At 41.0% G+C, this 27,482-nt stretch overlaps 1 protein-coding gene across 1 annotated transcript; it reads right to left on the reverse strand.

Moving 5' to 3' along the window:
* Positions 1-26,575, reverse strand: LOC104152148 (ADP-ribosylation factor-like protein 8B). The gene is made up of 7 exons (XM_068931864.1): positions 26,240-26,575; positions 21,747-21,827; positions 7,892-7,965; positions 6,863-6,956; positions 4,550-4,617; positions 2,455-2,525; positions 1-201 (listed from the first exon to the last, which is right to left on the reverse strand). Exons 1-7 carry the CDS (start codon positions 26,426-26,428, stop codon positions 152-154), a joined length of 627 nt encoding a protein of 208 aa, XP_068787965.1. The 5' UTR covers positions 26,429-26,575; the 3' UTR covers positions 1-151.
* Positions 26,576-27,482: the final 907 nt, after the last annotated feature.

The raw sequence follows: 27,482 nt of genomic DNA on the forward strand, positions 1-27,482 counted from the left end.
CATAATTCACTTAAGTTTTATTTCTGTTAACAAATATGATCAAAGTGAGTCCTGGTAGTGTGTAGTTGCATTCTTTATCTTTTCAGTAGTGTATGGCTGATAGGAGTCAAAGTGATTGGGAAAGAAAAGTTATCTTCAGCAAAAGTTTTCTTCAACACTGTCTTGATTTGGAGTGCTGAATAAGCCATTGTAATGTTATGTCTGCCAAGATAGATACAACAAAATGAAAAGCTGATCAGCTTATTTGCAGAGTGTAAAGGGACAACAGAACACCAGCAGGTCAACACAATTGAAAAGAAAAAAAAAAAAAAAAGCAAAACCAGAAACCACAGTTTTTCATTCACACTTATTAAAAATTCATTGTTTAAGATATCATTTTTTGTTGTTTTTGGTTTTGTTTGGTTTTAAATTATGTGCATTTTGTATTCCTGAAATATGATGACTGACGTTCTCTAAACCACAGAGAGCTGAAGAAGGAAAGATTTAAGATGACCGTAAAAAAAGAACTTTAAAATTCAAACTAGAATGAAATTAAGTGTGAAAACAAAGGTGAGAATACACAATCAGAAGTGAAGAGAAGGACAAGCATCTGACGAAGCATTAAGAAGTCATTTAGGTAGAATGTAGGAGCCCAAGATCTCTAAAAGATATGCAACACTAAACTAAAATTTAACAGCTGAACTCATTACCTCTCCTGATACAACCTGATGTGTTGGGCTAAAAACAGCAGCAGTTTAGCCTGATTCATGAGCAGATAAGATGTTTTTGCCTCAGGGCACTAACATCTTCAGGGATGTAGGAAAGATGTCAGGAGGCAGCAACAACTTTAGCCTTCAAATCTAAATTTGCTGCCACACGTCTGTCCCAAGTTCAAGGCAGTTCTCTAGGAATTTACTACCAGATCAGCTTAGGCACTGAGATTTCAGATAAAAGCATCTCATGCCACCTAAAGCAGAGCTAATAACCATAAACTAATCTTTCTCAGACAGTCTCTCCAGACACACAAACCTGGCAGCCTTACACCTTCATCTCCTGATGAGTCCAATTAGCTTGCAGTTTGCACTAAAGAACGACTATCTCATATTATTGCATTGACATCAATCAAAAATTCAGAGGAAAAGCTCCCACCCTTCTCCTTAAAAGTCTAGGAATTTCCTCACTTTAATAAGCTGAATACGTTTAGTTTTTCATTAGAAAATATATTTTCCAGTCCTTTGATCTTCCTAGATTCTTGCCTGAGCTCTATTTTTTCAAGGTCTTCCTTGAAATACGGCACCAGGAATGAACACAGTACTCCAGTAACGCTCAAGACAGCACCAAATAACTTGAGACATAAGCAGTTTGCACCCATTTGCCGTTTCCTTGTGCAAGGAAATTCAGGAACCAGGTTAGCCCTTTTAGGTATAAGTGTTGCACTGGAAGAAACCTGACATTATCAACTAGGACTGGCTTCCCTCCCACTTCCCTTCTCACTGTCTCCCATTCAGCTGAGTTCTACACAGCTGACTAGCTCTTACAGTGAGTCTGGTTTCTTCAGGAAGAGGCTAAAAACAAGTATCATCAGGCTGTAATCTTCCCATCTAGCACCACGTGGCTCAGCAGTGTATGGGAAAAAGGGTGGGAGAGAGGCAGCATGCCCCCAGCCTACTGCTGGTGCAGGCTGGGCCTCAGGCTGACTCAGGAGCCCCGGCCATGACGGCCCTCCGTCCCTATGTCCTGAGCAGCTCAAAGCCAGCACTGCATTCTTAACTTGGTAGCCAGAAAAGGGAGGGGGAAAATGTGAAAGAGGAAAGGGACAGAAAAGCAAAGAAAAGATGAGAGGGAGGGCGAGGGAGGGCGAGGGAGGGCGAGGGAGGGCGAGGGAGGGCGAGGGAGGGCGAGGGAGGGCGAGGGAGGGCGAGGGATAGATGGCAGGAGACAACTTCATGGGGCTTTTATATGTCCTTTCTGACTTCAGGGTAAATTCTGCACCTCTCTGGTACCGCAGAAGCACTAGTCCCTCAGTTTGAAAAACACCACCATACAGTCACATGAATGTAAGGCTCGCTTATAAGTAAAACCATGTATGGAGATGTATTAAATATCACCTAAAATTGGAAGGCCTTCATATCTAGTTACCAGTTCTTGGAAAGAAATAGTTTTTGTGATGGATTCAATTACTTGTTTTTCAAACAAGGCTTTTCCAAAAGCATCTGTCAAAGTAATTTCGTAACTTTTTGCAGAACTAAATCACCCTGTGAATGACTTGTCTGCATGCCTTCTAGTCCTTTTAAATTACATATAATTCTATATAAAAACAAATGACTGAATGTAATACTTGCAACAAAATCTTTCACATGAGATTTTCTCTTATATACAAGAGATAGATATCCAATTCTTTTTTTTTTTTTTTTTAATCTGATCAGTAGTGTGACGTATACGCTAATGATGCTGTGAAAAGAAGCAGCAGCTTACCTATGTTATCCTTCTCCTTACAGGAAATAGAATAGCAACAGATTTCTCTGTCTTGAATAGCTGAAAGGTTTCTATGGAAAGAAAATTTCATTAAGTAATGTTACAACCCCACAAAAGCTGACCACAGAAATTTCCATTAAATTACGTCTTTTCCATTTTTTATTCAGTGGGTTCAGTTCTATTCTCTGATATTCAATTTAAAAATAATACATCATTGCATATAACAAAAACATTTTTAAATTATAAAGATTTAAAGCCTATAGGTCATTTCAAAAAAAAATTGAATCTCTCATTAAGACAGTGTAATACAGAAAGACAGAAAAAAACAGGAATCCATGAGTTGAAAATAATATTTTCTCGTGGCAACTGAGTAACGGTGCCTTGTCTTAGCATATTCCATTTATCCTTTTGCACTGGAATTCAAGGTTTTTACATGTACTAACTCTTACACTCAAACAACAATATTCAGAGGACCACAGCATTAACCTTCAGGAAGTTTATTATACTGTACACAACTTAAAGGTATCAGATCAGATTACTCCTGAAAGGATACTTCTACCTATTGGAAGAAACTACATCTTAATTAACTTTTGTTTATCTTTGTGAATTCCCCCACCCCCTCAAAGTTTCTGAACATGTCTTTATTTTTTTTTCATTTATTTATCCTCCTACCACTCATGTAAACATGCAGGAAGCAGATTTTATTCCCACTAAAGATGTCTTAAGATCACATAGGAGACACTTTCATAAAAAATTGAACAAAATGGCCTCTTAAGTCCCAGTTTAGTTCCTCAGCCATCAAACTATCCTTTCCTACTGAATTTTCTTTGCTTCATTTCACTTCACTTCCTACTGATTAAAATTATGTGATTTAAGGCGCAGACACTTACTCCACAAAATTCTGTTCTGCAGGAACACCCAGAAGAAGCGGTGAGTGATTGTTGTGGGTGTCTCCCTGCTGCAGGGGACAGAGGCACCTGTCTGCCGACCTGACCTCTTGTCCAGAGAGGCTTGCTGCCTGCCAGGGGCTCAAATAAGAGATGTCATGGAAAGACTGCCAAGGCTTGTCCATGCATCGGACTATTACTCTCTGCTGCTCTTCCATGTGGGCACTAATGACATCAAGGGCAAATTGGATACCATTAAATAGGATTTCAGAGCTCTGGGGACGGTGGCCAAGGGTCTGGGAGCCCAGGTCGTTTTCTCCTCAATCTTGCCTGTGAGGGGGAAGGACGGGAGCAGGAGTAGACGAGTTTTCCAAGTTAACAACTGGCTGCGCCGCTGGTGTTGGCAACAGGGTTTTAGTTTCTATGACCATGGGACCCTGTTTGAAGATCAACAGCTGCTGGAGAGAGACGGGATCCACCTCACCAGGCAGGGTATGTGCTTTGCCAACAGGTTGGCCAGCCTGGTAAGGAGGGCTTTAAACTAGGCAAGATGGGGGAAGGGGAGTGTTATAGAGACAGGGTAGTCGGTAAAACACTGCTCAAGTCAGGATACCTCCAGCGGGTGCATGCAGCCAGGGGAGACGGCCTGGGACATGCCATCCTATGGAGGATCCTCTTGCACCTCTCCTGGGAAGCCTGCATGCTCCATTGGCTCTCTGAAATGCCTCTACACCAATGCACGCAGCATGGGGAATAAGCAGCAAGAATTAGAGATCTGTGTGCAGTTGCAAGGCTATGATCTCGCTGCAGTTACAGAGACGTGGTGGGATAGCTCACCATGATTTGACGGTAGCTTCAAATGATTCTGTTCTAATGCCATTCAAGCATTAAACTGCCACTACAACGCTCTCTGAGAAGTTTAAGTGAGCCTATTACTCTCAATAGCAGTTGCATCTTCAGTGATGGGAAAACAGGATATCTGAAATAACTTTATACAACTGAAACAATAATCAAGAGAGGTTCAATTTTACTGCAGTCAGTTATCAGCCTAGGGTGCTATTTCAACTGCCAGCAGAGCTCCAAGAGGAATATCTGAGAATGTAAAATGGAATCTGTTATCTCTGACTATTGCCATAGACTACCAATGATTTTCTGTTATGTATTGAATTTCAGAGTGCCTCAGCTTTTTACACTAGCCAGCTACTTACAATTTCTCAATTAGCTGCTTTTCATCCAGCGCACCTGGGAGGTCTCTTTTATTTCCAAGGACTAACACCTAAAAGAAATAATTCATATTCACTGAAAATCCAGGAGCAATAAAAATTTATTTTTGTCTTTAACCATTTGTTGGCATTCTTTTGGATCTTGCAGCCAAATATTTAAAACACAACAGACGACGTTTTCAAAATGACCAGTGATTGTGGGAATGGACTAGAAATCCTCTCACCCGGTCCAGGTCAGATGCTGAGTATCCACCTGCTGAAAACTGGATCCATCCAATCAACTAAGGGTGCATTAGTATTTCAGCTTGGATCAAAAGGGCTCTTCGGAAGTGAATCTCCCAACCGTCCCCACTTACTCTGTTTTAGATCACATTGCAGGATGATGTCAGATTGCATAAACTGGATTCCTTTTGCATGACACTAAACCTGAAGGAGAGCATGCACCAGTGCATTCAAATCACCAGCAAACATTCAATCTGCATGACCAACTTAAAGCTCATCCGAAGGAAGCACCTCAGAAATATACAGAGTAGAGGCTGGGTCCTCAAGACCACTTGATTCTCTCTACAGTCCCATTCCTATTTTGCCCACCCATTTCTTAATGTAGACATAGTCCACAGGCAGGCATCCAAACCATAAATCACCCAAATACCAGCCACTGACTGATTCCTCTACTTCCCCTTACAGAACCCATGGCAGAAATCAGAAGGGCTGCCAGAAGGAATTAAGTCTGAGAAATAAGAAAAGTTTACTGAACAGAAGCTGGGACTAAAAGTTCCTAAATGATACACAAGGCCTCAAGTGTAAGTAAAGGTTAGATGAATGTGTTGAATATATTCTAAGTAATGGAAGGTTTTTCTAATTAGGATCGCGTTATTGATTTCCACATCTGTTACAACTCTGAGTCAAAGTCAAGATTGTTCCGTGTTTCCCATAGATTTGGAACACATTAAAACTCATTGCTTACCCTTTCAGGTTAATAAAGGTACCTTAAAATCTATTATGCCAAAGTCTAAGTACAATAAATTAAAGGAAGTTCAATATTAGTTACTACCTATGAAATAAAAATAAGCAAAAAAATACACTACTGCACCTTGGAAATGACCATGCCTGCCAAGCTGTGCAATTGGAATGTGATATTATAATGTATAAATGGAAAGGAGCCTAATTAAGTACTTCTGAAGATAGTAGAGACCTATTGTGCCAGGAAGGGACAGAGAGCAGTAAAACAGGATGTGAAATTCGAACTACAGAAAGACAATGTATCAATGGCCTGCATGTAGGCTCCTGCAGGATTTGTTCAATAACATATACTTAATACATAAAAATACAACAACAACAGCAAACTTTACAAAAATGATGGGGAATCCCTTGAAAAATTCTCCTTCAAGAAAGGGTGCATTTGCTTAACTTTATTCACATAATGACTCGATGTTAGCCATCTGTCTACTCTTCCTCAGTGGACTTCACGCATTTGCATTGGCTAAAGTTCCAAATATTGGCTTACAAAAATAAGGGTCAAGCAGGAGCCATAAATTTTGAGCATCTTTTCTGATTGTCCATGTACCGTATTTTTCTATCTTAGGATCAAAGGTATGAACCCTTGTTTAGTGATATCAGCATCAAAGCTCAATGATGCTAACTAGGTTGATTCATACTAAGTCTAAGACAGCAGATTATAATTAATCAAACAATATCCGATTTCCACTTCTCTAATTCCTCACTAGAATTTCAGTAGGACATACTATTCTTTGACAAAATGAAGATCCTACTTGAGAACAGACATATTTTTGCCTTTTTTCCTACATATTCTTAGTTTGCAAAACTTAAAACATAAGAAAAAGTCAAGAGACAGAAAAAGTCAAGTTCCTTCATGTTCTCTGGAAGCAGAGGAGACTATCTGATGTTAGCGTCTGCCAGCCTTCAGAAAGATAAATCTCATATGCTTTAAAATACTGCCACAAACATATCTGGGTCACTGGTTCAAACTCAGCCAACCAGGGGACTGACCGGAGGTAATTACTCTCTGATAATGCCACATGTGAAAATGAATTTGTTCCAAATCTACTCTGACCTTTACACTGGGAAATGTACAAACACATTACAGCACTGATAAGATGCTGAGTATTGCAAAAAATATCACAACAATTTTTGTAATAACAGAGCTCAGTACATCAGGGCCGCATCACATCTTCCCTAAGATTTTCAAAAGAGTATAGGAGAACGAATTCATCAGAATTTAGGCTACAGAATCTATATTCATGTAAGAATAATAAAAAAAAAAATCAAAATACTTACTGGAATCCCATGCAACTGTGGCTTGTCTATCAAATTGTGTAGTTCATTCTTTGAAGCTTCTACTTTTTCTAAGTCTGCTGCATCTACCATGTAGCTACAATGAGAAAACAGTTACTTATGGTTTTGTCTATTACTTACAGAAAGCTGCATTATAATATCTGAAATGTGGCAAATGTGTTCTCATCGACAACAGCATTAAAATACTCCTAAGTTCTGTAAGCCATGCATTTATTAATACAGGAGAACGCACAATTAAATACGGGTAGTGGGAAAAAATGGCCTGGAACATGCAGTCGCTTACATACCTGGGTTTGCTGGATGTGTCAAATGTTCTATTTGTATTGCGTTGGGTCTTTCTATTGAATAATTTGTCAAATCTAAGCATGTTATTAAAAGACTTTTCTAGGAACAACCTTCTCTATTGTCAGGATATTTTCAGTACTACAATCTAACAGTATCAAGGCTAACAGCAAATGGATGGAAGCTTGGACACTATTAAATATACTTGTATCTGTATCTATATCTGGTGATGGGAATTAACATGAATATTTCAAGTGCAGGAAATAATTTTCTGTCAACTGGATAATACAACAGGTCGCCTTTGCTCTTCATCCAGACTCCAAAGGAGTCAAAACAAGTTATTCTAATGTGTCAATCTCACACTCAATAAAGTGTTCAAAAACATTCTCCTCACCTCCTAAACCTAGTGATAAATGTCTTTACAACTGAATGACTACCTGGTTAAGTCACTGGTTATCCCACTGCTACCATTCAAGCATTTTTTTTCTTGAATTCTGCCTTCTGCTTCGACAGACTCATCAGCTTCTGGAAAGAATGCTGCTACATGTTTTACGTTTCCCCTTTGTTTTTATGTTGTCACCAACTTAAGCTAAACATCTTACCGTAAGAGAAAAGAAGCATGACTAAGAAAAGGGCAAGTGATGAAGGTGGCCAGGGATAAAAGCGTATCTGTACTAGTAATGTATTTTTTAAAATGCATTTTGTATGTATATACACAACAGAACTTACACAACTGCATTGACTCCTCTGCAATAACGTTCCCACATGCTCCGAAACCTTGGCTGCCCTCCAATATCCCATACCTGGAAGAGATAAAAACAAAAACAATCACTGTCCCCAAAATCTGTTATTTTGAACTATGCGGAACTGACAGAGATACCTACATTACAACAGAAGTCTTACATGCAACATGTCGGGTGTATTTACACTGCCTAAATGTAGGAAGTTTATAAAGTGACTGTCTTTGGAGATTGCTCTCCTTAGCTCCTTCCAGTCAATGGAATGAGACAGGCTCATTCACCAGGCAAGCCAGCCCTGCGACCTTAACAGTTCCAAATGTCTATTTGGAGAGGTCTACCTTTTCCCACTGACTGCAAGAAAAGACTAGGGAGATGAGACTAACTGAGACACCAAAGTGAAGTCTATGAATATGCAGTCTAATACCCACAAACAGCATCACTGTATGAAAATAGCTACTAAGTTGCATTTTTAATGGGACTAGGGAGACCTGAGATAAGAAATGCATCAGGCCTTCAGTGGGATAAAGATGGACATTAAGTAAATCAAGAGTTGGTTAGAGAGCAGAGTGAGTCTGAGCAAAAGATGCTATAGCCTAATGACGCCAGCACCTCCACAGCTCTCCCATTTGTTTGTCAAATATGCTTTAAAAGACACACGAATTAGCTGATCAGAACTAGAAAGGAAACAGTAGCATAGGGTAGGCCTGAAGTGATTAATCAGTGAATCTTACAGAAAGGGAGCTGAAATTCTGCTCTGGATTATTTTTCTCTACAGGGCTTACTTATTCTTCTTTTGCCAGAAAAAAAATCAGCATTTTGGGTAGATGAGAATAAACTTGATAGTTTATGAAGTCAGCGCGAACCAAAACTGTCTCCAAGATCAAAATACCAAAGTAAGGACCTAAACCTTGCAGGCAAGGGTAGAGCTCCTGAAGCTACATCCAAAGAACTATTGCGTTACAAGTTACACACCTATTAAAATAGTGATGAATACTCAAAAATAAAACAAAAGGAATGTATCTGTTCTCATGTCAAGGACAAAGAGAAATAATTATTTCTTATTTCAAGCAGATTTTGCTATCAAAGCAATATGTTCTATATATCAAAATTAGGAGACATATCCATTATAGCACAAATTGGATTTGGAAGTAACATATACAGGAGCAAAAGTTTATGCTTTCCAAATTTCCTTAAAAGTTGTTTTCATATTTATACTTTCTAAAGTCAAACATATTAAAGCTGCTGTGGCAGTAAAGACTCATACAAAAGAGTTAAGACTTAACAGACCCTTGGGATTCGGTCTTTTTCAACTACTGTGGACTCTTTTTTTTACTCCACAGTCCATAAATCATATTTATGTATCAATTTCTCTACCATTTTCAACACTTTAGGTTCATATGTTAGAATGAAATATTTCCCAACTGACCATTAAAATCATTCATTGATTGATATCTTACTGCTCATTCTGGTATAAAATTAATATAACACAAAAATGTAGGTTGCCTTTGATCCTCTTTAAGGATTTAAGATTAAGAGTTTTACACATTGAAGAGAGCAGAGTGAACTTCTGAACATGAACTGCATATCAATTATTATCTGCACTGACATCTGAGCGGCTGTTTCAAAATCTTAATAAAATAAACTATTTATTTGTAAAGCTTGAAAGAAATGAGTACGCAGTTCAATAATATAGCTGGATGACAAACCTCACGCCAACACTAATTATTCCAATAACTCATCAGGACCTTGAAATTATCAGTAACCATCTGGTGCACATCTGTGCATCTGGAAAAAGAAATCAAGTTATTTTCTTGGTAGATCAGAAGAAGAAGAAAGAAGGGGAAAGAGGGCAGGGACACACAGTATTAAGATTAGATTTTCAGAGACTGATAGTGATTATTCCTGGTAGCCAGAGAAATCTACATGATGATGTGGCTTGGACTAACCGCAGAACGTATGAGATAAAGAATTATTGGTTTTGTGCTTGTTTGATGATATACTGTATCTATACTATATTAGAGTGCACTGCAGAATAAGTATTAATCTCATTAGGAGAAAGAGTCACCTTGAAACAATACGAAGATAAGTCATATCCAGTCAGTTTCCCTAATAATGCTTACAGTTATTCATTAAAGTACGGCATGAAACCCACAAAATAGACTAGGTGTCCTTAATAGTGCTTGGAACCCAGTTAACCTCAATATTTTCAGCTATAATTATCTGCAGTAGGGAAGGAAAATAAATCGCTGACATAAAAAACATTTCCTCACCTCCCTGCCCATCAAATTGATTCTCGGACTAACTTTCTTACACTTTTTATCATATTGAAAAGCCTACAATAGTTAGCTACTTTATTCAAAACATAAATCTCTGCCCCTCAAAATTGTCAACCTAAATGACTGAACAGACAGAACTGTGAGAATATAAGATGCACCCAAGAAGGAACGGCCTTAGCGTTGCAGATCTTTTCCTGCATGGGACTTGCATGCTTTGTACCTCACTTATTTTTGTATCCCGGTATTTAATACACAGGTAAAAAGTGTATTCTGGGTGTGAACTGGAAGAGGGGCTAGAACTTAACAGCACAGTACACAACTAGCTCTAAAAGGAAAAGTTCATTCTGTCTGGACAGTTTTAAAAATGCACTGGATTTCAAATTGCTCCCACGGCTTTTGTTGGTCTCTCAGGAACAACATTTTCACAATACTTTATAGGTAATTTTACCCCTAGCTGACTAGCTGATCCTAAGAACCAGAAAATGCCCACAGAACGATCAAATTATACAGGGAAGAACGTTTTGGTTTCTTTGCTACGCAGTGGCACTATCTCAGAGGAGATTAAAAACTCAAGGAGTTAGTTTTTAGGCTAAATCTCAACGGTACACATCTTATTCCTACTGCGTTTTATAAATCACTGATTTATTAATTCCTGTCTATTTCTGTAGAGTAGTAATTCTTACCATGCTTGCAAGTCTACATTCTCATAAAGTAACGCCATGTTTTAATGTGTAAACTAGATTAATCACTATAGTTTGGAATAACCATTTAACGCAGCACTTATCTGTTAAATCAAATTCTTCTAAGGCCAGAATCTCTGAATATGCCTCTTGGTCAATTTCCATACTTCATGTGGCTCCAAGGCTCCTTCCTAAGACTGCAGCTATCAGCTTCATTTAAGAAGGAAATCTTTCTTTTGCACTGAGGTCTATCATGACAACTGAGCAAAAGTGCAACTGGGGGGGGGATAACTTCAAAAGTTTTTGAAAGCTTTCTGTTACAAGAGGCCTTATTAACACTCTAGTTGTGTTTCTTTTAGTTAGTATATATTGTACGAGGGCTTGACAGTTAAAGAGAAAGTTGCAGGAATGGATAAGCAGTATTTTCTAGATGTTAGTTTTTCTTTTTCTTTCTTCCAGACAGGCTGGGTAAGATTTATCTTGGAGACTGGGAGGTCTACGACGAGGCATTTGTATCTAGACATCAATGTATGGGTTCAGTATCTAAGATTCCACTGTAGTCAGTGACGTCTAGACAGCTATTCAGCTGGCCAGATGGAGATGTCTTCTTTAGGATGACAGAATTATGCTCTAGGCTCTGTTGACAGTACTGACTAGATCCCCACTGTTAAGGGAGCTTAACCCTCACAGAGGCATAGCGCTATTTATATTCAGGCACCTTAATCTGCAAGCTGAATCTGACAGTACATATAGTTGAACTCAGGAATGGATCTTTCTGATTGGAAGTATAAAAGAAAATAGCAGCCACAAAACCTTAAATCCTGAATAAACAGGTGAGGAAATCCTAATCACAAAGAAACATTCCGTCTTGAACAGTTATTTGTGCTAATACTTAAAAGTGTTAGAACAGCAATGCCTGATCACGTTGTACGCAGACAAGCATGAGTACTGGCTCACGACTAAAGAGCTAATACACAGACAACAAAAACGCTCATAGCGTTCAAAGCCAAATCAAGTCGATGAAGTCAGGCAGTGACTTTAAAGTATGGGATTCATCTCTCTCAGCCTCAGCCACCTAAAATGTAGGCATCTAATCCTAGTGACTAAGATCTCTCTTGGTTACTTAAGAGTTCTGTGGGCACCTACAGCAGGAAATGATTGCATCTGTTTTACCCACCTTGCATATCAGGTGAATCATTCTTGTGAAGCAGCCACTGTGCTTCAGTGAATGTAGCTTAGACCACGAGCTCAGGCTAGCTTCCGCATTCCTACCTGAGCTAAATAGTCACTTACTATAGAATGGGATCTTCACTGAGTAATGTTTAGCTTCCTTGTCTAATAAATGGGAAGAATAAAAAGAGGTAAATAAATAACCTTATAAATTTTCATAAATTATCCTATGGATACAAAACTAGAGTACTTGTAGAACTAGTCATACAACCTATTAAGGAAGTTACAATATCCTAGATCCGTTAATTGCACTACTTATTTATCTATCAACCCATATTTGTCAAATAACTTTATAGTTGCTCTCAGAGCTGAAAAAAATCATTTGTGTGGCCACATTTTCTGCAGGCAATACTTCCCAGAACACTATGTTCTTTGAAAACAGTTCTGTCCCTTTAAAGAACCCTGTTGGCATTCCTAAAGCCCAATTTTTAAACATTTTGGCAATTAGGTATTTTATTTTAGTCACTTTAGGCTGAAAGAAACAAACAGAAAAAATGCATACTTCATGTAGTTTATAATTATTTAATTTAATTATAATACTTTCACTGAAGAACTCAAAATAAGACTTAAACTTGTGACACAAAATGGTTGAATACTTTCAACTCCTGAAAACAACCTCAGAAACATTTCAATGGAAGAGGTTATTTCTCACTTACCTGGCTACCTTTAACATTTTATCAGAAACACAGGGTACAGTGTCAGACAGGTCAACAGCTGGATTTTAAATAGGACACAAAAGCTAACTCTGTTCTCAGTGATCATTTCTGAATCTAGTGCTGTTTACACTCAGACTGCATTCTAACAAAGAGCAGGAAAGCACAAAAGAGCCCAGGTTTTAAGATAAAACTGTAACCCCCCCTCAATCAAGATGCAACACATCTCTCAACACATGGAGCCAATCCATCCCAGCCTCAGTATTGTGTCTTCCCCCAAGTAGAAAGCCCTGATTCTGGGTGATTGCATGTAATCCTTTGTATCTTCTTCTCACATGATCACGAACCACTCTCCAAACATCAAGTTCCAAGAGATTCTGGTGAAGCTAGGCATATAGGAGGTATAAGACACAGGTAAAACTTGTATTTGATAGACTGACAGCAAGGAGACCAAAGGCAAGGACACTGCTAGCTCAAAACAACCAGTCAATAACCGCTGTACTGATTATTAATTTTGCTTGTCCTTGAAGAACATACACCCATGAAAGCAAAAATGAATCTTCACTCAAGAGCAGAGAAAAGCCTGTGGGATGCACAACAACGTGTATGCTGGGAAAAGGTACGGTCATGTTGGTAGGTTAGAAAGGAACGAATATTCTGCCATGCTGATTTAAATCCACAGAGCAGCTCCCTCAGACTCTGCTCATGTGTTCTCCACACCCTCTGCCACTCAGAAGCATGCCCACTTTTCCATCATTCCCACTTTTCCATTATTTCCATCTAATGCGTTATCCTGTCTCACATTATCTTCCAAGAACAATTTTCAGCATAGACACAGTCTCCAAAGCTGCTCTTGCCTAATCATCGGATGGAAGGGTGCTTTAATACCTTTCCTTCTGCTTCTTTGATTCAACAGCATACCGACTATTTCTTCTACCTCAGCCACTTTTTTAATCCTCCTTCAACACCCTTTCACAGAATCACAGAACTGCTGAGATCGGAAGAGATATCTGGACATCATCTAGTCCAAAGCAGGGTCAACTACAGCAGGTTGCTCAGGACCTTGTGCGGTTCGTTTTTTAATAACTCCAGGGATGGAGACTCCGCAACCTACCTGGGCAGCCTGTTCCAATGCTTGATCACCTTCAAAGTAAAAAAGCTTTTTCTTATGTTTACATGGAATTTCCTGTATTTCAGTTTGTGCCCATTGCCTCTTGTCCTTTCATTGCATACCACTAAGAAGAGTCTAGCTTTGTCTTCTGTACTCCCCCACCAGGTGTTTAAATACATGGATAATATCTCCCCGAGCCTTCTCTTCTGCAGGCTAAACAATCCCTGTTCCCTCAGCCTCTCCTTGTATGAAAAATTTTCCAGTCCCTTCATTATCTTTGCGGCCCTTCGTCAGACTTGCTCCAGTAAGTCCACATCTTTCTTTTACTGGGGAGCCCAAGACTGGACACAGTACTCCAGAAATGGTATGGAGAAGGGATCACCTCCCTCGAACTGCTAACGATGCTCTTCTAACGCTGCCCAAGAGGCTACTGGACTCCTTTGCTACAAAGGCATATTGCTTGTTCGTGGTCAACTTCATGTCCACCAAGACCCCCTGTTTCCTTTGCTGCAAAGCTGCTTTCCAGCCAGTCAGCCCCTAAGTGGTTCCTCCCCAGGTGCAGGACTTTGCATTTCCCTTTACCAAACCTCATGAGGTTCCTGTTGGCTCCTTTCTCCAGACTGACAATGTCTTTCTGAATGGCAGCACAACCATCTGGTCTGCAACTTCTCCCAAGTTTGCACTGTCTGCAAACTTGTGGAGGGTGCACTCTGTCTCATCAACTAGGCCATTAATGAAGAGGTTAACCCTTTATCCAGTATCAATCCTTGGCATACCTCACTACTGACTGACCTCCGGCTGGACTTCATGCTGCTGATCACAATCCCTTGAGCCCAGCAGATCAACCCTTCGTCACCCTCAATTTATAAACCACTGTGATTTTCCACCAAAATTCTTTATAGAAATTACCATGTTTTGACTTGACATCACCCCAGGTACAGCATGGCCTCTTTAGAGATGCAAACCACCTGGAATAGCCAGCACCTGCTGAAACACTGCTGGAGCTCCCACAGGCAGCACGTACAGGGGCTGAAATTACTGCATGACATGCAAGACTTGACAGGACAGGTGAGATTTTTAAAACGGTTGCTGAGCAGCAGGACTAAGCATTAAAAAGCAGGACAGTTCTGACTCTGTCAGGATGTTTGAGACTGACACCTGAGGAGGGAGGAGTGCAGCAATGGAGGCAGCTGGAGAACAACACGTAGGGCTGGGATCCTCCTCCTCCCTTTCTGTCATAGCAGAGCAAATACTAAGTAACGAGAAGGGCTGCTAGGCTTGGTCTCCAGCTCTCACCTGCTTAGCCTGTGCTTAGCCCAGCCTGAACTGGCCCAGGCTGCAGAACCAGTGGAAGGACACTAGCCTCTAGTGGTGACACCTGCATCCACAGTTCAACCTCTGCAGTTTGAGCACCCCCCCCACACACACACACACCTGAAACAGTGGTCCCTCCAGGGTGCCATATCCAGAGGGTGTGTGGAAACTGGCTGGTGGTGCTATTTCAAGAGAGTAACCTTAAAACAAAGTGTAAGAACAAGGAAAAAGAAGTTGATCCATTGCCTGTGTGTATTAATGCTCTATGTTGCTCTATTTCTTTTTTATATCTAAAACTATTCCAAGACCATCATTCTGAGAATCAAAGGTTGATTAGTTGGAGCTTCACAGTCATTCAAAATAAAGTACCTATGCGTGTCTTCTAAAGCTCTAGAAATTGTATATGTTAAAGAAAATATGTTTCAGGAACAATTTTCTAGCTTATTGAACAGAAATTAAAGCTAGGGAACCTCATCAAAGAAAAACTATAATTAATACGGAGCTAATCCAAAAATAGAGCGATCCAATCAAAATCAAATTATCAGGCGAAGAACAAAACTGTACTGGAATGAAAACTGCAAATCAATTCAGTCATAGAATAAAACAACAAATTATTTGTGAGAAGAAAAGTGATAGCTGTCAGTTTGGTTATGAACTCCCTCAAAACAGTACTGGAGTATGTTAGATATTTTAATCTGGCGGGAAACCATCTTATTATTTAATACCTCAACTACAGCCTCAAAATCTATAAAGTTTTCTGCTTAAACTTCAAATGGCGTATGGTAAGGTCTCTCCTCTTTGCTTCCTCTTTCTTTGGAAACATTAGGTGACAGGCTTCATAAAATATATTGACAAGGCAAAGTCTGACAATTCATGGTTAAAGCAGACAGGCTTACTTTTCTGATCATGCTCACCTTTGATTAAAGAGCACATGAAATAAGCATCATGTTAAAAATTGTATAGGCCTGCTTACATTAGTGTTTTTCTCTCAGTGCAATTCATGTAAATACTGATATGCATAGGCAGGCCAGTGACCATACTATTCTACTCTTAAGATTAGAGACTGAATATGACAATAAATGTGCTAGCTTATCAAAAAAACGTCAAAAATAGGGAGAAAGTAAAGATTAAGAGCTCCTTAGTTTTTGTATTCTTCTGGAATTTTAATGGAATCTAGCTATAAAATTGTAGTCAAGAAAGCAGATGGTGGATGCTGCCCTAGCATAGTACCCTTTTCTTAGTGGCCTTTTTTCTTTTTTCTCATGGCAAAAGAGATAAAATATTATCATCACCTATTTGTTGGTGTTGCTACTTTGTCTCCCTACGGTGATCAATCTTGGTCTCCAGGAACGTCATTTTTTCCCTCGGTGGCTTTTTGACCCAGATGGTTTCTCAGCCTTGCTCTTACAGCAAGTTTAATTGGTTCTGTTTTGCAGGGTCCCCTGAGACCTTTGAAAAAGGTCAGATATAAGGCCTATCTGCTTACCATGAAGATTATTCCTGATACATTTGAAGGACTTCATAGGTTTAGTAAAATAATGTTTTAGACAGCATTTTAATAATAGCTGATACTTGGGTATCACAGGATTTGCATGCTGGAGAAAGGTAACCTGCTTTGTTGGGATAAAAAGGTTCCAGAAAATTTCACTTTAAATCCTAGCTGACTAGACTGCAAACAGCTTATTGAAGCTTTCCAGCAAGAGCCATCTCCCCCAGCATTCTCCAGTCTGCACCTTATCAACAAAGGATGCCATTCTTCTCACAGTGAAATAATTAAGGAATCTCTGTTTAGCAGTTAGGCTGTTAAGATTTTAATAGTTTATCAAGATACAGGAACAGTGACTTACAAGGGTTGCATCTTGAAAAGCTTTTAAGGTAAAAAGCATGCATCTACATATAAGAACTGTATTCTCCTAAACCTACCAGAACTGTACGCTGTTCTAGCAGAGATACCATGAGAACTAGTTGGGATAAATTATTTTCCTACGCAGTTTAGTTTCCAATTCTAGTATCTTTTAGAATCTAATTAACATATTAATGTGTCTTAGTATTGTCCTTTTATTCTAACTGTATTTTAAAACTTTTCATATATAATATGACTTTTGAGATCAAAGGGTAAAACAAGGCAGAGTTCCATACATGCCCACAGAAACTTACACATCTCCTCCCCACAGCAAGTCCTCTCCTTGCAGCATCATCTGCGTAAACACCACCAGTACAAACTTACTAGTCATTTTCCTCACCTCCTTGAGCTATCCCATCTCAAAAAAGCTGCTTTATTTTGAAAAATGTTTACTTGTAAATGACCTTAGATCATCTAGCTGAACGAACCATCAACAGCGTTCTCATTTTCCTCCCCATCTAGCAATTCTATAGCAGCACCTATATAGCACCTCAACTGCTCTTATGTTTCCTTTACCCAAACTCTAAATGATGGCCTTATTGTATCTAGTCCAAAGACAGACAGCAAGGCAGCCTAACGGAAATTCTTACTCCTATGGATTATTTATGAACTGTGGCTGAATAGGGTCATCTATTGTATTGACTATGCTATCTGTGGACTTTTTCGATCAGGCAGGCAAGGCAGATGAAACGAGAAGTCTATGAAACTTATATTTAAGAATAATTAATAATGGGGAAGACTCCACTCCTGGATAAATTAGGAAGCATTGCTAGAGCTCAGGCAGAAGGCATTGGTTCAGTACAAATATGCTTTTGAAAGACTAGGGTATGCTCTGGCAATAGGATAAAACTTCTGCATACCTGAAAGAACGATAAGAAGAAATTACTTCTCTGGAGTAAACAAACACTTAAGATAGTTTGACTACTTAAACTGAAATAGCTTCTGCTTGTGCGTCTGCATTAGCTCCTTCGTACCATAACGCTGAACACAATTTTGCCACTGCTCCAGCACGCTTAAATGTCTGACATGAATGTAGAGAAGCCAAGAAAGTATAGGATGGCCGTGGGATTCATTCGAACTTGTAAGGCAGTATCTCTGATGTTCCTCTTGTAAATACGCTTTCTTGATTTGCTCTCATAGCTAGCATACCTGTTCATTTGTGTATAGTAAATAGCATCTTTGGGAGAAAAATCTATATAATTAATATATCAACTAGAGTGTTCTTCTGATATCAATAACGTCCATTGAATTCTCCATAAATTCTCTTTCATAACTAATAGGAATCATGAATTAAGCATAAGAATTAGAAAAGCTTAAAAACATTCAAAGTTCATAAATCCTAACCATACAGCATTAAATATTTATTTCTAAAAAAACACTGTCACTGATTCAACTGAATCCACCATCAGTCCGTGTACGCATAGTGAATACATAACTTTGGTAACCCCCTAGCAACAGGCTGCATTAGCTGTCCTTGAAAGTTTGTAGGTACCAGTGTGGAAAGATGAAGGAAAGCTTAATTTTTCTCACTAAATGGATAAGCTGCTTTCTTGCTGTCCAGACTCCATGTGCTAAGGAAATAAAATGTAGTTTTGCAGCTATTTAAGTCTATCCAGGATGCCCTGAAATAGGTAGTTTTGCCTGTGCCATGCTCTGCTTTCCCACATGGTGGTGCAACCTGGAATCATGCAGCTGTTTGGGAAGCACCCTAGCTAAGTAATCCATCCAGGAATTTTTTTTAAGAGATCGTTTTCTGCTAGATCACCTGGCTGATCTGATTACTACTTAGCCATGTGATCACCAGTACTGATGGAAAAAGGGCAATAGGGGTGCATGGCCAGGGCTGAGACGGAATGCGCAATCTCACCCAGTCTCCTACTTAAGCTGACTGACATCTCACCTTTAGCCTCCACCACCGTCACTAGGCCGCCCTAATTCCCTCTTATGTTCCCTAGAAAGCGCTTGGTTTGTCCTCGGTGTCAAGAAGGTCATTCTGGGGTTCAGAAGTGCTAGCACGGGCAGAAAAGCAGGTGTGGAAAAGGTTATTTTGTGACTTTTTGAAAAGTGGGGCTGACTGCTTTTTCCTTCGTAAGAAATAGAAAATGTCTTAGAAAGCAGAATTTGGACCCCCAAAGGAAAAATATTCAGAAGTTTTGATTTTGGTTAAAAAGGCATTATTTTGGGAGAAAGATAAACAGGAATGTAAAAAGCTGCTTTTCTGCCAAAGTATGTTCTTTCTGCAATGGAGTTCAACTCTTTGCTCAGCAACACATGGATGGCTGAGACACGTTTTACAGAAGAGAAACACAAGGGTAGAATTTCTTCCCCCCCCCCCCCCCCCCCATTCACTGACAAACTCGTCTCTGGACTAAGTGAGGACATTTGTTGCTTCTCTTGAAGAGGTAGGAACAGGTACTTTGAGGAATGCAGTGTTTAGGGTTTGGCCTTTGTGTCTATATTCAAAGGGATAGGGTACAAAGAAAATGGGGAGAGGCAGTGGGGAACACGTTTGCTGAGGAGAGGCTGATGAAGACGGAAACTAATACACAAGATAGAAAGACAAGAAACAGCTGTTTGCAACTCAGCATATCTTAGTAGCATGCAGCATAAATACTGCCTATTGAACAGAGATGTTCCTGTATATTGAAATTTCCCCTTACCAACCTCATCTTACACATAGTGTAAGCACTACCACAAGAAAGCTGGCCACTGAGAAATGAACCAACAGAAACGAGGGAGAGCTAGGATGATGTTGCAAGCACTGTAAATATAGGTGAAGAAGGAGCAAGATAGTGACGGGAAGTTAAACTTTATCGCTGATGAAACTGTATGTGGATTTTCACCAGTTTTAAACACAGCATTCACCAGAATCAGGATAGAAAGCATCATGAAATAACAGCCTCCATTTACAGTAAAAAGCTGTATAACTGTTACTCAGCAGAATGTGACCTTGTGCAATATTTCTTCTCTCTTCTCAAAGACCAGTTCAGTTACCATTTACTCTTCCGATTCCTGGGTCCCTCCAAGAAATTGAGCAGTGATTTGGTTTATCTTCCACTGGGTGTCTTTAAGCCTAAAATGGTATACACTTTATGATTCTTTTTGACCTTTTCCACTGCCCTAAGAGGAATCTTTGTGCTATCCAACAGCATATGGGACTGGCTGCAAAAATCAGTTTTGAGAGGCTTTTAATTCCAGTCAGCTTATGTTTTTCCAGATAAAGTGTGACAGATGCAGGTCTACTCATGCTGACAGCAAAGTTTCCCGAGAGCTACCCGTTGTGTAAAGTAACGCTAGTCTTGACTAGCTATTCCAGGAGATATACTCCAAAGATTAAATAGATTTCACTACCTTCCATGCATGGTGCCATTAGTTCCTACATATTTGCCTCCTCATACTTGGCAGCAGCGCGTGGATATAATAAGGGTTTGCTAGACACACTACCAATAGTGAATTTCATGAAAAAAGGTGCTGAAAAAGTTGATCTTTGGGAATAAACCGTACAACAGAGAGCCACTGCACACTCACATTTGTAGGCGTTAACTGTTCAAGCAGTTCCTAATCCATCCCTGAACAATTTACAAAGGATAAAAAAAAAAAAAGACAAAAATTCCTTCTGTTTCCATTGTCTGTACAGAATGGTGGTGTCCTCTCAAACTTTCATAAGTTTCTCTCCTGTAACTCTCACAGAATGTACTTTTCTTGCTACTATATATTTTAATAGACGTATAATAGAGGTATAATTATTTATATTTATTTTAAAACATTAAACTGCTAACAAACAAAAGGTGCTTGTTTTGGCTAGAAAAAAGTATTCCTTATTGAAACTTTTTGCATCCTATGAGGACGCTTTTATTTCAAAAAAAAGAATTTGGTTAGTTTGTATTGACTTTTGCAGTGATCAGCATACGACTGTCTGTTTTGTTTTGTTTTTTTAAACATATGATCCATACGTTTAAACATACACCCTCCATATTGAATAAAACTACTACTAAGCTGCATGGCATGGATATCATTAGAACAAATAGATTAATATAACACAGAAATAGAAGTCTACATACTTTTTAAAAAGTTACAGTTTCAGAACTAAAAAAAATGATAATCGATCATCTTAAAAGAAACTTGTCTGCTTCCCCCTCCCCATTGTTTTAATAAACTATGATGGAGACGGTCACTTTCCAGTATAATTTGTGCATTTGTCAGTACTGTGTACACTCAGCATAACTTCCTCTTTTCCTGTCAAATCAATGTCTCCCACCTTTCATACAGCAAGAGGATACAATATAAATTGCTGAACATACACAAAGATGTGACTGAAAACATACATGAGAAGACAAAACAAGCGCAAGTACACAAAATATTGCAAATTATTAATTTGGGTGTTCTTCTTTAATAATGGAAATTATTAGGTTAATGTCTTCCAGTTAAAGCAAATATACTATGGATTCCTTGATCTTATTGACTAGAATTCACATACAAAATGGATCTCTGAATAAAGATTATTAAAAAGAATACTCCCTGTTATTTTTAGAAATACAAGAAGGAAGAATCATCAGCTACTGAGTGAAATAATTTTCGCTGAACCTACCGAATTCTACGTTTTCACATTTCCAGTTGAAATAACAACTTCTTTTATATAGTTATTCACTATGTATTAATTCAAACATGCACACTTACCTTTATGGTAACGTTTCCCTTTGTTATTTTTCTCATATTGAAGCCTACTGTAGGAATCATATCTTCAGTGAATTGCCCTGACTAGAATAAAAACAAAAAAGTATTATAAAATAATTGATAGAGACTGGACAAGCTTCTCATTTGCAATCTAAATATTTTATTTTACGACATAGTAAAAAAAAAAAAAAAAAAATCACATTAATTTTCTACAAGAGCATTGGCCAGAACTTCAATTAATGTATTGTCATACCAAGGAAGACAGTTCATTTCAGTTCCTTTAAGTGATCTTTTATTCTCCTCAGTGACAAAGATCACCCGAGATATCACAAGACTTTGGATAATTTTTCATCCGATGCTTGAGCTAACCAGAAAGCAGCTTTGTCAAAATACAATAAAACTGACAGACAATACCAAGGCTTTTCCCTATAGTTTCTCATCACTGTTACCAGTGGTAACTGCAAATGTAACTAATGGTGAAAGAATACTCAGTCTATGAAGCACTGCGTGCAGTCCCTTTCTTTCTGAGTAGATGAGCAGAAAACTTCCATTGCTAAAGGTAAGAGTAAGATAGACAGTGTAATAAGATGCAAGCACTGGATGGAAAGTAAGATGGATAGTAGGTAAATACTGGAAAGCATTTCTCCAGTAAGATGGAAAAATATAAGGAACTCAACACACCCTAAACGCAAAGGAAGCGCCAGATGTCCCCCCACTGCTAAAAGAAACGGGAACCTTACAAAAAACTACCCACTACAAAAGACAGCCTTTAAGGAAAAAGATGAAGCGCAGCACTAAATACATTACTCGTTACTCATTCTTTCCTTCTTCCTTTTCAAAACGTCACTAGTAAGGTATTGTGTCTCACTACCAGTGTGTGTGGAGCAGCACATCAAGATATGTAGAAAGTCACTTAGCAGCTAGGTCTACACTGAGGGCCAGGAACTCTCTGCAAGGTACACAGTAGTCCTGGTTTTCCCGTCATCCAGAAAGGAGGAGAGCAGGACTTTCTGGACACGCCTTTGCCCTACCATACCTATCTGCCTACATTCTCTTCACTCACCCTTACTATCAACCCCAATGTGTCCCAGGGTTTTCTGGAATAAAACCTGGTTATGTGGTCTAGGAGGAAAGCAAGCACACTCCCAGAGGACCCTCCCACCTGCCAAGTGGGAGCTTCAAGGTCTACCACAGCAGCTGTGCGCCTCACGCTGCAGACAGCCATCAGCTATCCCTACTGCTCTTGCAGGTCACAGTATACTTGCTGCAAATCTCCTCTTCATTGTTTGTAGCTGAATGAGAACACTTTACACCTCTAGTTTGCCTTTGCCGACTAAGACTGACTATTTTTAATCTAGGACTTAAAAAGCTAACTGTTGATGATGATTTGCTCCTCTCACATAACTTTAGGTTTTGGAACTAGATCCTTCAGGCAAGAAACAACTTCCATCCATTACTTGTTCGATCTACCTATGGGAATCTTATTGCTAAATTCTGTACTATACATCTTCCCCATCTTTCGTTTCTGAAAGCCTCTTTTTTCTCTTTCCTTGCTTCAGTGACTTGTCAACAGCAGCAGGGGAAAAACAGTGAAGATAAATGTACTTGTAGTCTCATACAGATACATGTACCCAGCAGTGACAGAAGTTTTTAATTGGATAGAGTAAGACAAAGCCAATCAGTAACAATCTGCTACAGCAAGTACTGGCCTAATTTGCTAAAATATGTAGTACATATATTTACAGAGGATAGATATTCACACAGAGAAACCCTGACAAGGTAATATCATTACGCAAGAACAGGAATGCTTGGAAAACTAGAGAGCTAACCCAGGAAGTTATTCTTTAAGTAAATACCCAGAAATTAAGGAGTCCATTTTTGTTGGCAAATTATAAGCTATGTGCAATATGTTAAATTGGAAGACATGCATCAAAACAACAGTCATAACTGCTCTTGTATTTGGGATAGATTGCAAAGAATTAACATTTCCTTTATTGGTCCTTTGTCTCTTCTAAAAAAATTAAATTGTGGTTGAACAGTAGCAGCTACAAACTACTACGTTTACGGTTCTTTATCTTCCTACATAGTGAAGAAAAGAAGGTAATGCGTTGAATCTTTTGACCATATTACTCCAAACCTCTGATTAATGTAATTGTTTCAAGTGTTCTTAAAAAAAAAAAAAAAAAAAAAAAAAAAAAGATTGTGACTATTCAAGTGCAGTCAAACAATTTGATTACCATATCTCAGTAAAGAACAAAGAGACTACATCCTCATATAGATGAAAATAACTTATGCTAAGAAGTTTGTAATGTCATTTTTAAATGTTGATGAATATTGCAGTCACAACGAGTACTGTTACTACCCATTACTATATCAAAATCAGTGGGGCAGATTCTAGTTCGTTTCATCAGTGCACATCCGAGGTAAAAAGCAGTGAATTTATCCAAGGTTTCCACTAGTAACAGAGGACTAAACATGCCTCAAACTCTTCATGGAGGAAACTGTCTCAAAGTATGTTTACGCAGCGTTAGCACAATAGAACCTCTGAATACTACTGCAACTTGAACAAATAAGAATTTCTTATCATTTGTTTTTATGAGCCATTGGAGTTTTAAATGCCCATTGTTTTGTGATGATTATTTCCACCTCCTCATACTCTAACCACATATACAAAAATACACACAGTTCCCAATCTATTCACCATCCTCATATAAACTGTATTCAAGAATAAGCTTTTATTCATTGCCTTATCCTAAACTGCTTGCTCCCAAACTTTTACCACCTTTCTTGGGCAACTATCACAGCAAGCAATCTGCAGACTGAAAGATACAAGTTTTTGCAGCTACAAAAATTACCTTTTGTGACAATCCTTAAGTCAGAAAAAATGGATGCCTTTTAGAATATTTTTAAGTTATACGTGTACTGACAAAATCAAACCTGCTACTAGTAATAGCAGCACTGTTTCATCCACGATCTTAGCATGGGAGAAACAAACACATGATGCCATCCCACAGGTGGCAGTGTATAAATAAGAGGACAAACATTTACCTGCTTGAAGTCTAATGCCACATTATTAGAGCACTATTAGAGCACTGAGGTCTCTGAACTGCTGTGTCCTTATTTGCTCCATTTATGAAATCAATGTAAGAAGTAAAATAATTTATTACGCTTTTTTTGTCCTTCCTCAGCAAAGCATACCCTTGAGAGATTAACACTTCCACATTAGGAGTGCTGAGGCCTATGTGACCAAGAACACCTGCATGGCTAACAAACTAAAGCCTGAGTTACAATTATTTTCTGTTTATTGATTGCTGATGCCTCCCAAAACATACTTCCATTGGTGGCTGCACTTTCCCTACGCCATCCCTTTTTCTCCTTCTGTCTTTCCCTCCTCCCGCACTAACTCATAATCTCCTGTTCTTTCCCTTAATCCCTTAATTGTGTGTTACCTGCCAAAGCAAATGGGCACCATCCATCTGTGCCCACCATTGGCTCAACCTCTTTGGCAGTAGGCTGTACTCCGCCCTGTCTGTGTTTGATTTCCTGATCTGGTAACTCTTCAAGAACATCTGAAAGCACCTATCTCATGGCAGGCAAAGCTGCAATAAAGCTAACAGCAGCGAACACCTCGGAGAAAAAGGTATGCATTGAGAAGCTTCATGACTAGCAGTAACTATACTTGTTTGCATCTTCTAAGAGTAGGAAAGTAAATACTCAGGATAGGGCTAAATGTGGAAAGGCAGGCAGCACAGCAAACAAAGATGAGGAAGGTGTTTCAGCATGGCAGCAAAACAGACAATGCCACGGTCCACAGTCACTGTCAACATTAGAGATGAACAAGGCCCCAAGGCCACCATCACAGCAGGACAGGAAAGGCAAAATGTCAAGAAATGGTGGGAGACATTAATATTGATGCAACTGATGGAAGGGAAGAATTCAGTGAAGGGAAAGTCAGCCTTGGAGGAAGCGTGCCATTGTTATTAACAGTTATTTTCAGACACGCTGACCACGTAAAGTCTACTCTGCATAACGGGCAAGAGCCTCTGTCTTGGAATCTGCCTCGAGACGGACCCACTCGGCAGTCAAGTCACAGCAGACATTTTCTCCCTCTCCCTTAAAATTTTCCAGGCGCATCTGAGCCTGGTGCGAGAAGCACGAGGTTGCAAGAGAAGAGCGAGCTCCCTTCTCCCCCTCCCCGCCGGGATCTCACGGCGGATGACAGCTTCGCCGCAGGCCGGGCACCGCAACCCTCACTTGTTGCTTGGGGGGGGGAAGCAGGGAAGGGCTGTCGTGGGGCCCGGCCCCCCCGGGACGCCCACGACGGGCCCTCGCCCCGGCGTCCCCCGCCCCACGGCCCCGCCCGGCCGCCGATCCCCGCAGGCTGGGCCGGGCCGGGCCGGGCCGGGCCGGGCCCGCCGGCGCCCACCCGCCCCGCCGCCTCCCGCCCTCGCCGCCCGCTGCCCGGCGGTGGGGCGGGCCGGGCCGCGCTACCGTACCGCCAGCACGGTGAGCAGCGTGGTCTTGCCCGAGTACTGCAGCCCCACCAGGGTGAGCTCCATCTCCTCCTTCCAGAACAGCGAGCGGAGCCACTCCAGCAGCCGGGCCACCAGCGCCAGCATCCCGGCCAGCGCCCCCGACCTGCGGCAGGCGCTCAGCCCCAGCGGCACCGCCTCGCTGCTGGGCATGGGAGCGCGGGCGAGGCGGCCGGGCGGCGGGGGGACGCGCCGGGCCGGGCCAGGCACTGGCTGTCTCGCTGCCGGGGCTGCGCCGCGCCGCGCCGCTCGGCTGGGCGGCTCACGTGATGGCGCCGCCGCCCTTCTGCCGCTGCCACTTGCTGCAGACAAGGGAGGGGTTTGGCCGGGCAGGGGCGGTCTGCGGGGGGCGCGGGCGGCCGGCGGGGGCCGAGGCGGCGGCGGCGGCGGTGCGGCAGGCGGGGGCGGGAGGGGGAGGTGCCACTCGCGTGAGGTGACGGAGCGTGTCCGGGCTGGGGGCGGGCGGGGCAGCGGCGCGGCCGGGCCGCGGGGGGGCTCCGGCACGAGATGGCCGCCGCCGCCGGTGGTGGTGATGGTGGTGGTGGTGGTAGTGGTGTTGGTAGTGGTGTGGTGGGCCCCGAGGGGCGAAGGAGACCCCGGGTGGGGATGGGGGCTGGGATGGACATGGCCACAAGGGGCGAAGGAGACCCCGGGTGGGGATGGGGGCTGGGCTGGACATGGCCACAAGGGGTGAAAGAGGCCCTGGGCGTGGATGGCGGCCAAGGAGGTGGCAGCCTTGCTGGGGCTAAATGCAGCATTGCTTGGTGAGGAACCGAGGTTTTGGTGCGGGGGGAGTCTCCGAGCAAGACCGTGGGTGCAGGACCACTGCCTGGGAGGGGACAGCCTGTGTCCATGCCGGAGATGTTCCTGGGGAGCAAGGTGCAGGTTTTGTGTGAGGGGAGCAGGCTGTCTGCTGGAAACTCGGAGGTGTTTCTGTGCATGGGTGCAGGGTGTGAGGAGGCAGCTGGGGCTGCCCAGGAGCCATCATTTGGTTTCAAAGGAGCTTGAGTGGGATGACAGGCAGTGGTCTACACTGGGGCCACAATGGACCTCTCAATGGTTGGATGTAGGGGCATCCTGTGAGGAGCAACAGGCTGTGTCTGCATGTGGCGGCCCATGTGCCTCAGGAAGCAGCAGGGCGGCTGCGAGCCGAGGCAGCGTTTGGCAGTTGACAGGTGGATTGGGCACCATGAGAACAATGCAAGGT

This window comes from Struthio camelus, chromosome 1 (genome assembly GCF_040807025.1).
Source record: "Struthio camelus isolate bStrCam1 chromosome 1, bStrCam1.hap1, whole genome shotgun sequence".
Classification (NCBI taxonomy): domain Eukaryota; kingdom Metazoa; phylum Chordata; class Aves; order Struthioniformes; family Struthionidae; genus Struthio; species Struthio camelus.

Coding starts and splice junctions, on each gene's coding strand:
- LOC104152148 (XM_068931864.1), bottom strand. CDS start 26,428: ATGCCCAGCAGCGAGGCGGTGCCGCTGGGGCTGAGCGCCTGCCGCAGG. Junction 4,618..6,862: donor CACAGTTGCATGGGATTCCA/GTAAGTATTTTG, acceptor TATTTCTTTTAG/GTGTTAGTCCTTGGAAATAA. Junction 2,526..4,549: donor AAGCAGCTAATTGAGAAATT/GTAAGTAGCTGG, acceptor TTCTTTCCATAG/AAACCTTTCAGCTATTCAAG.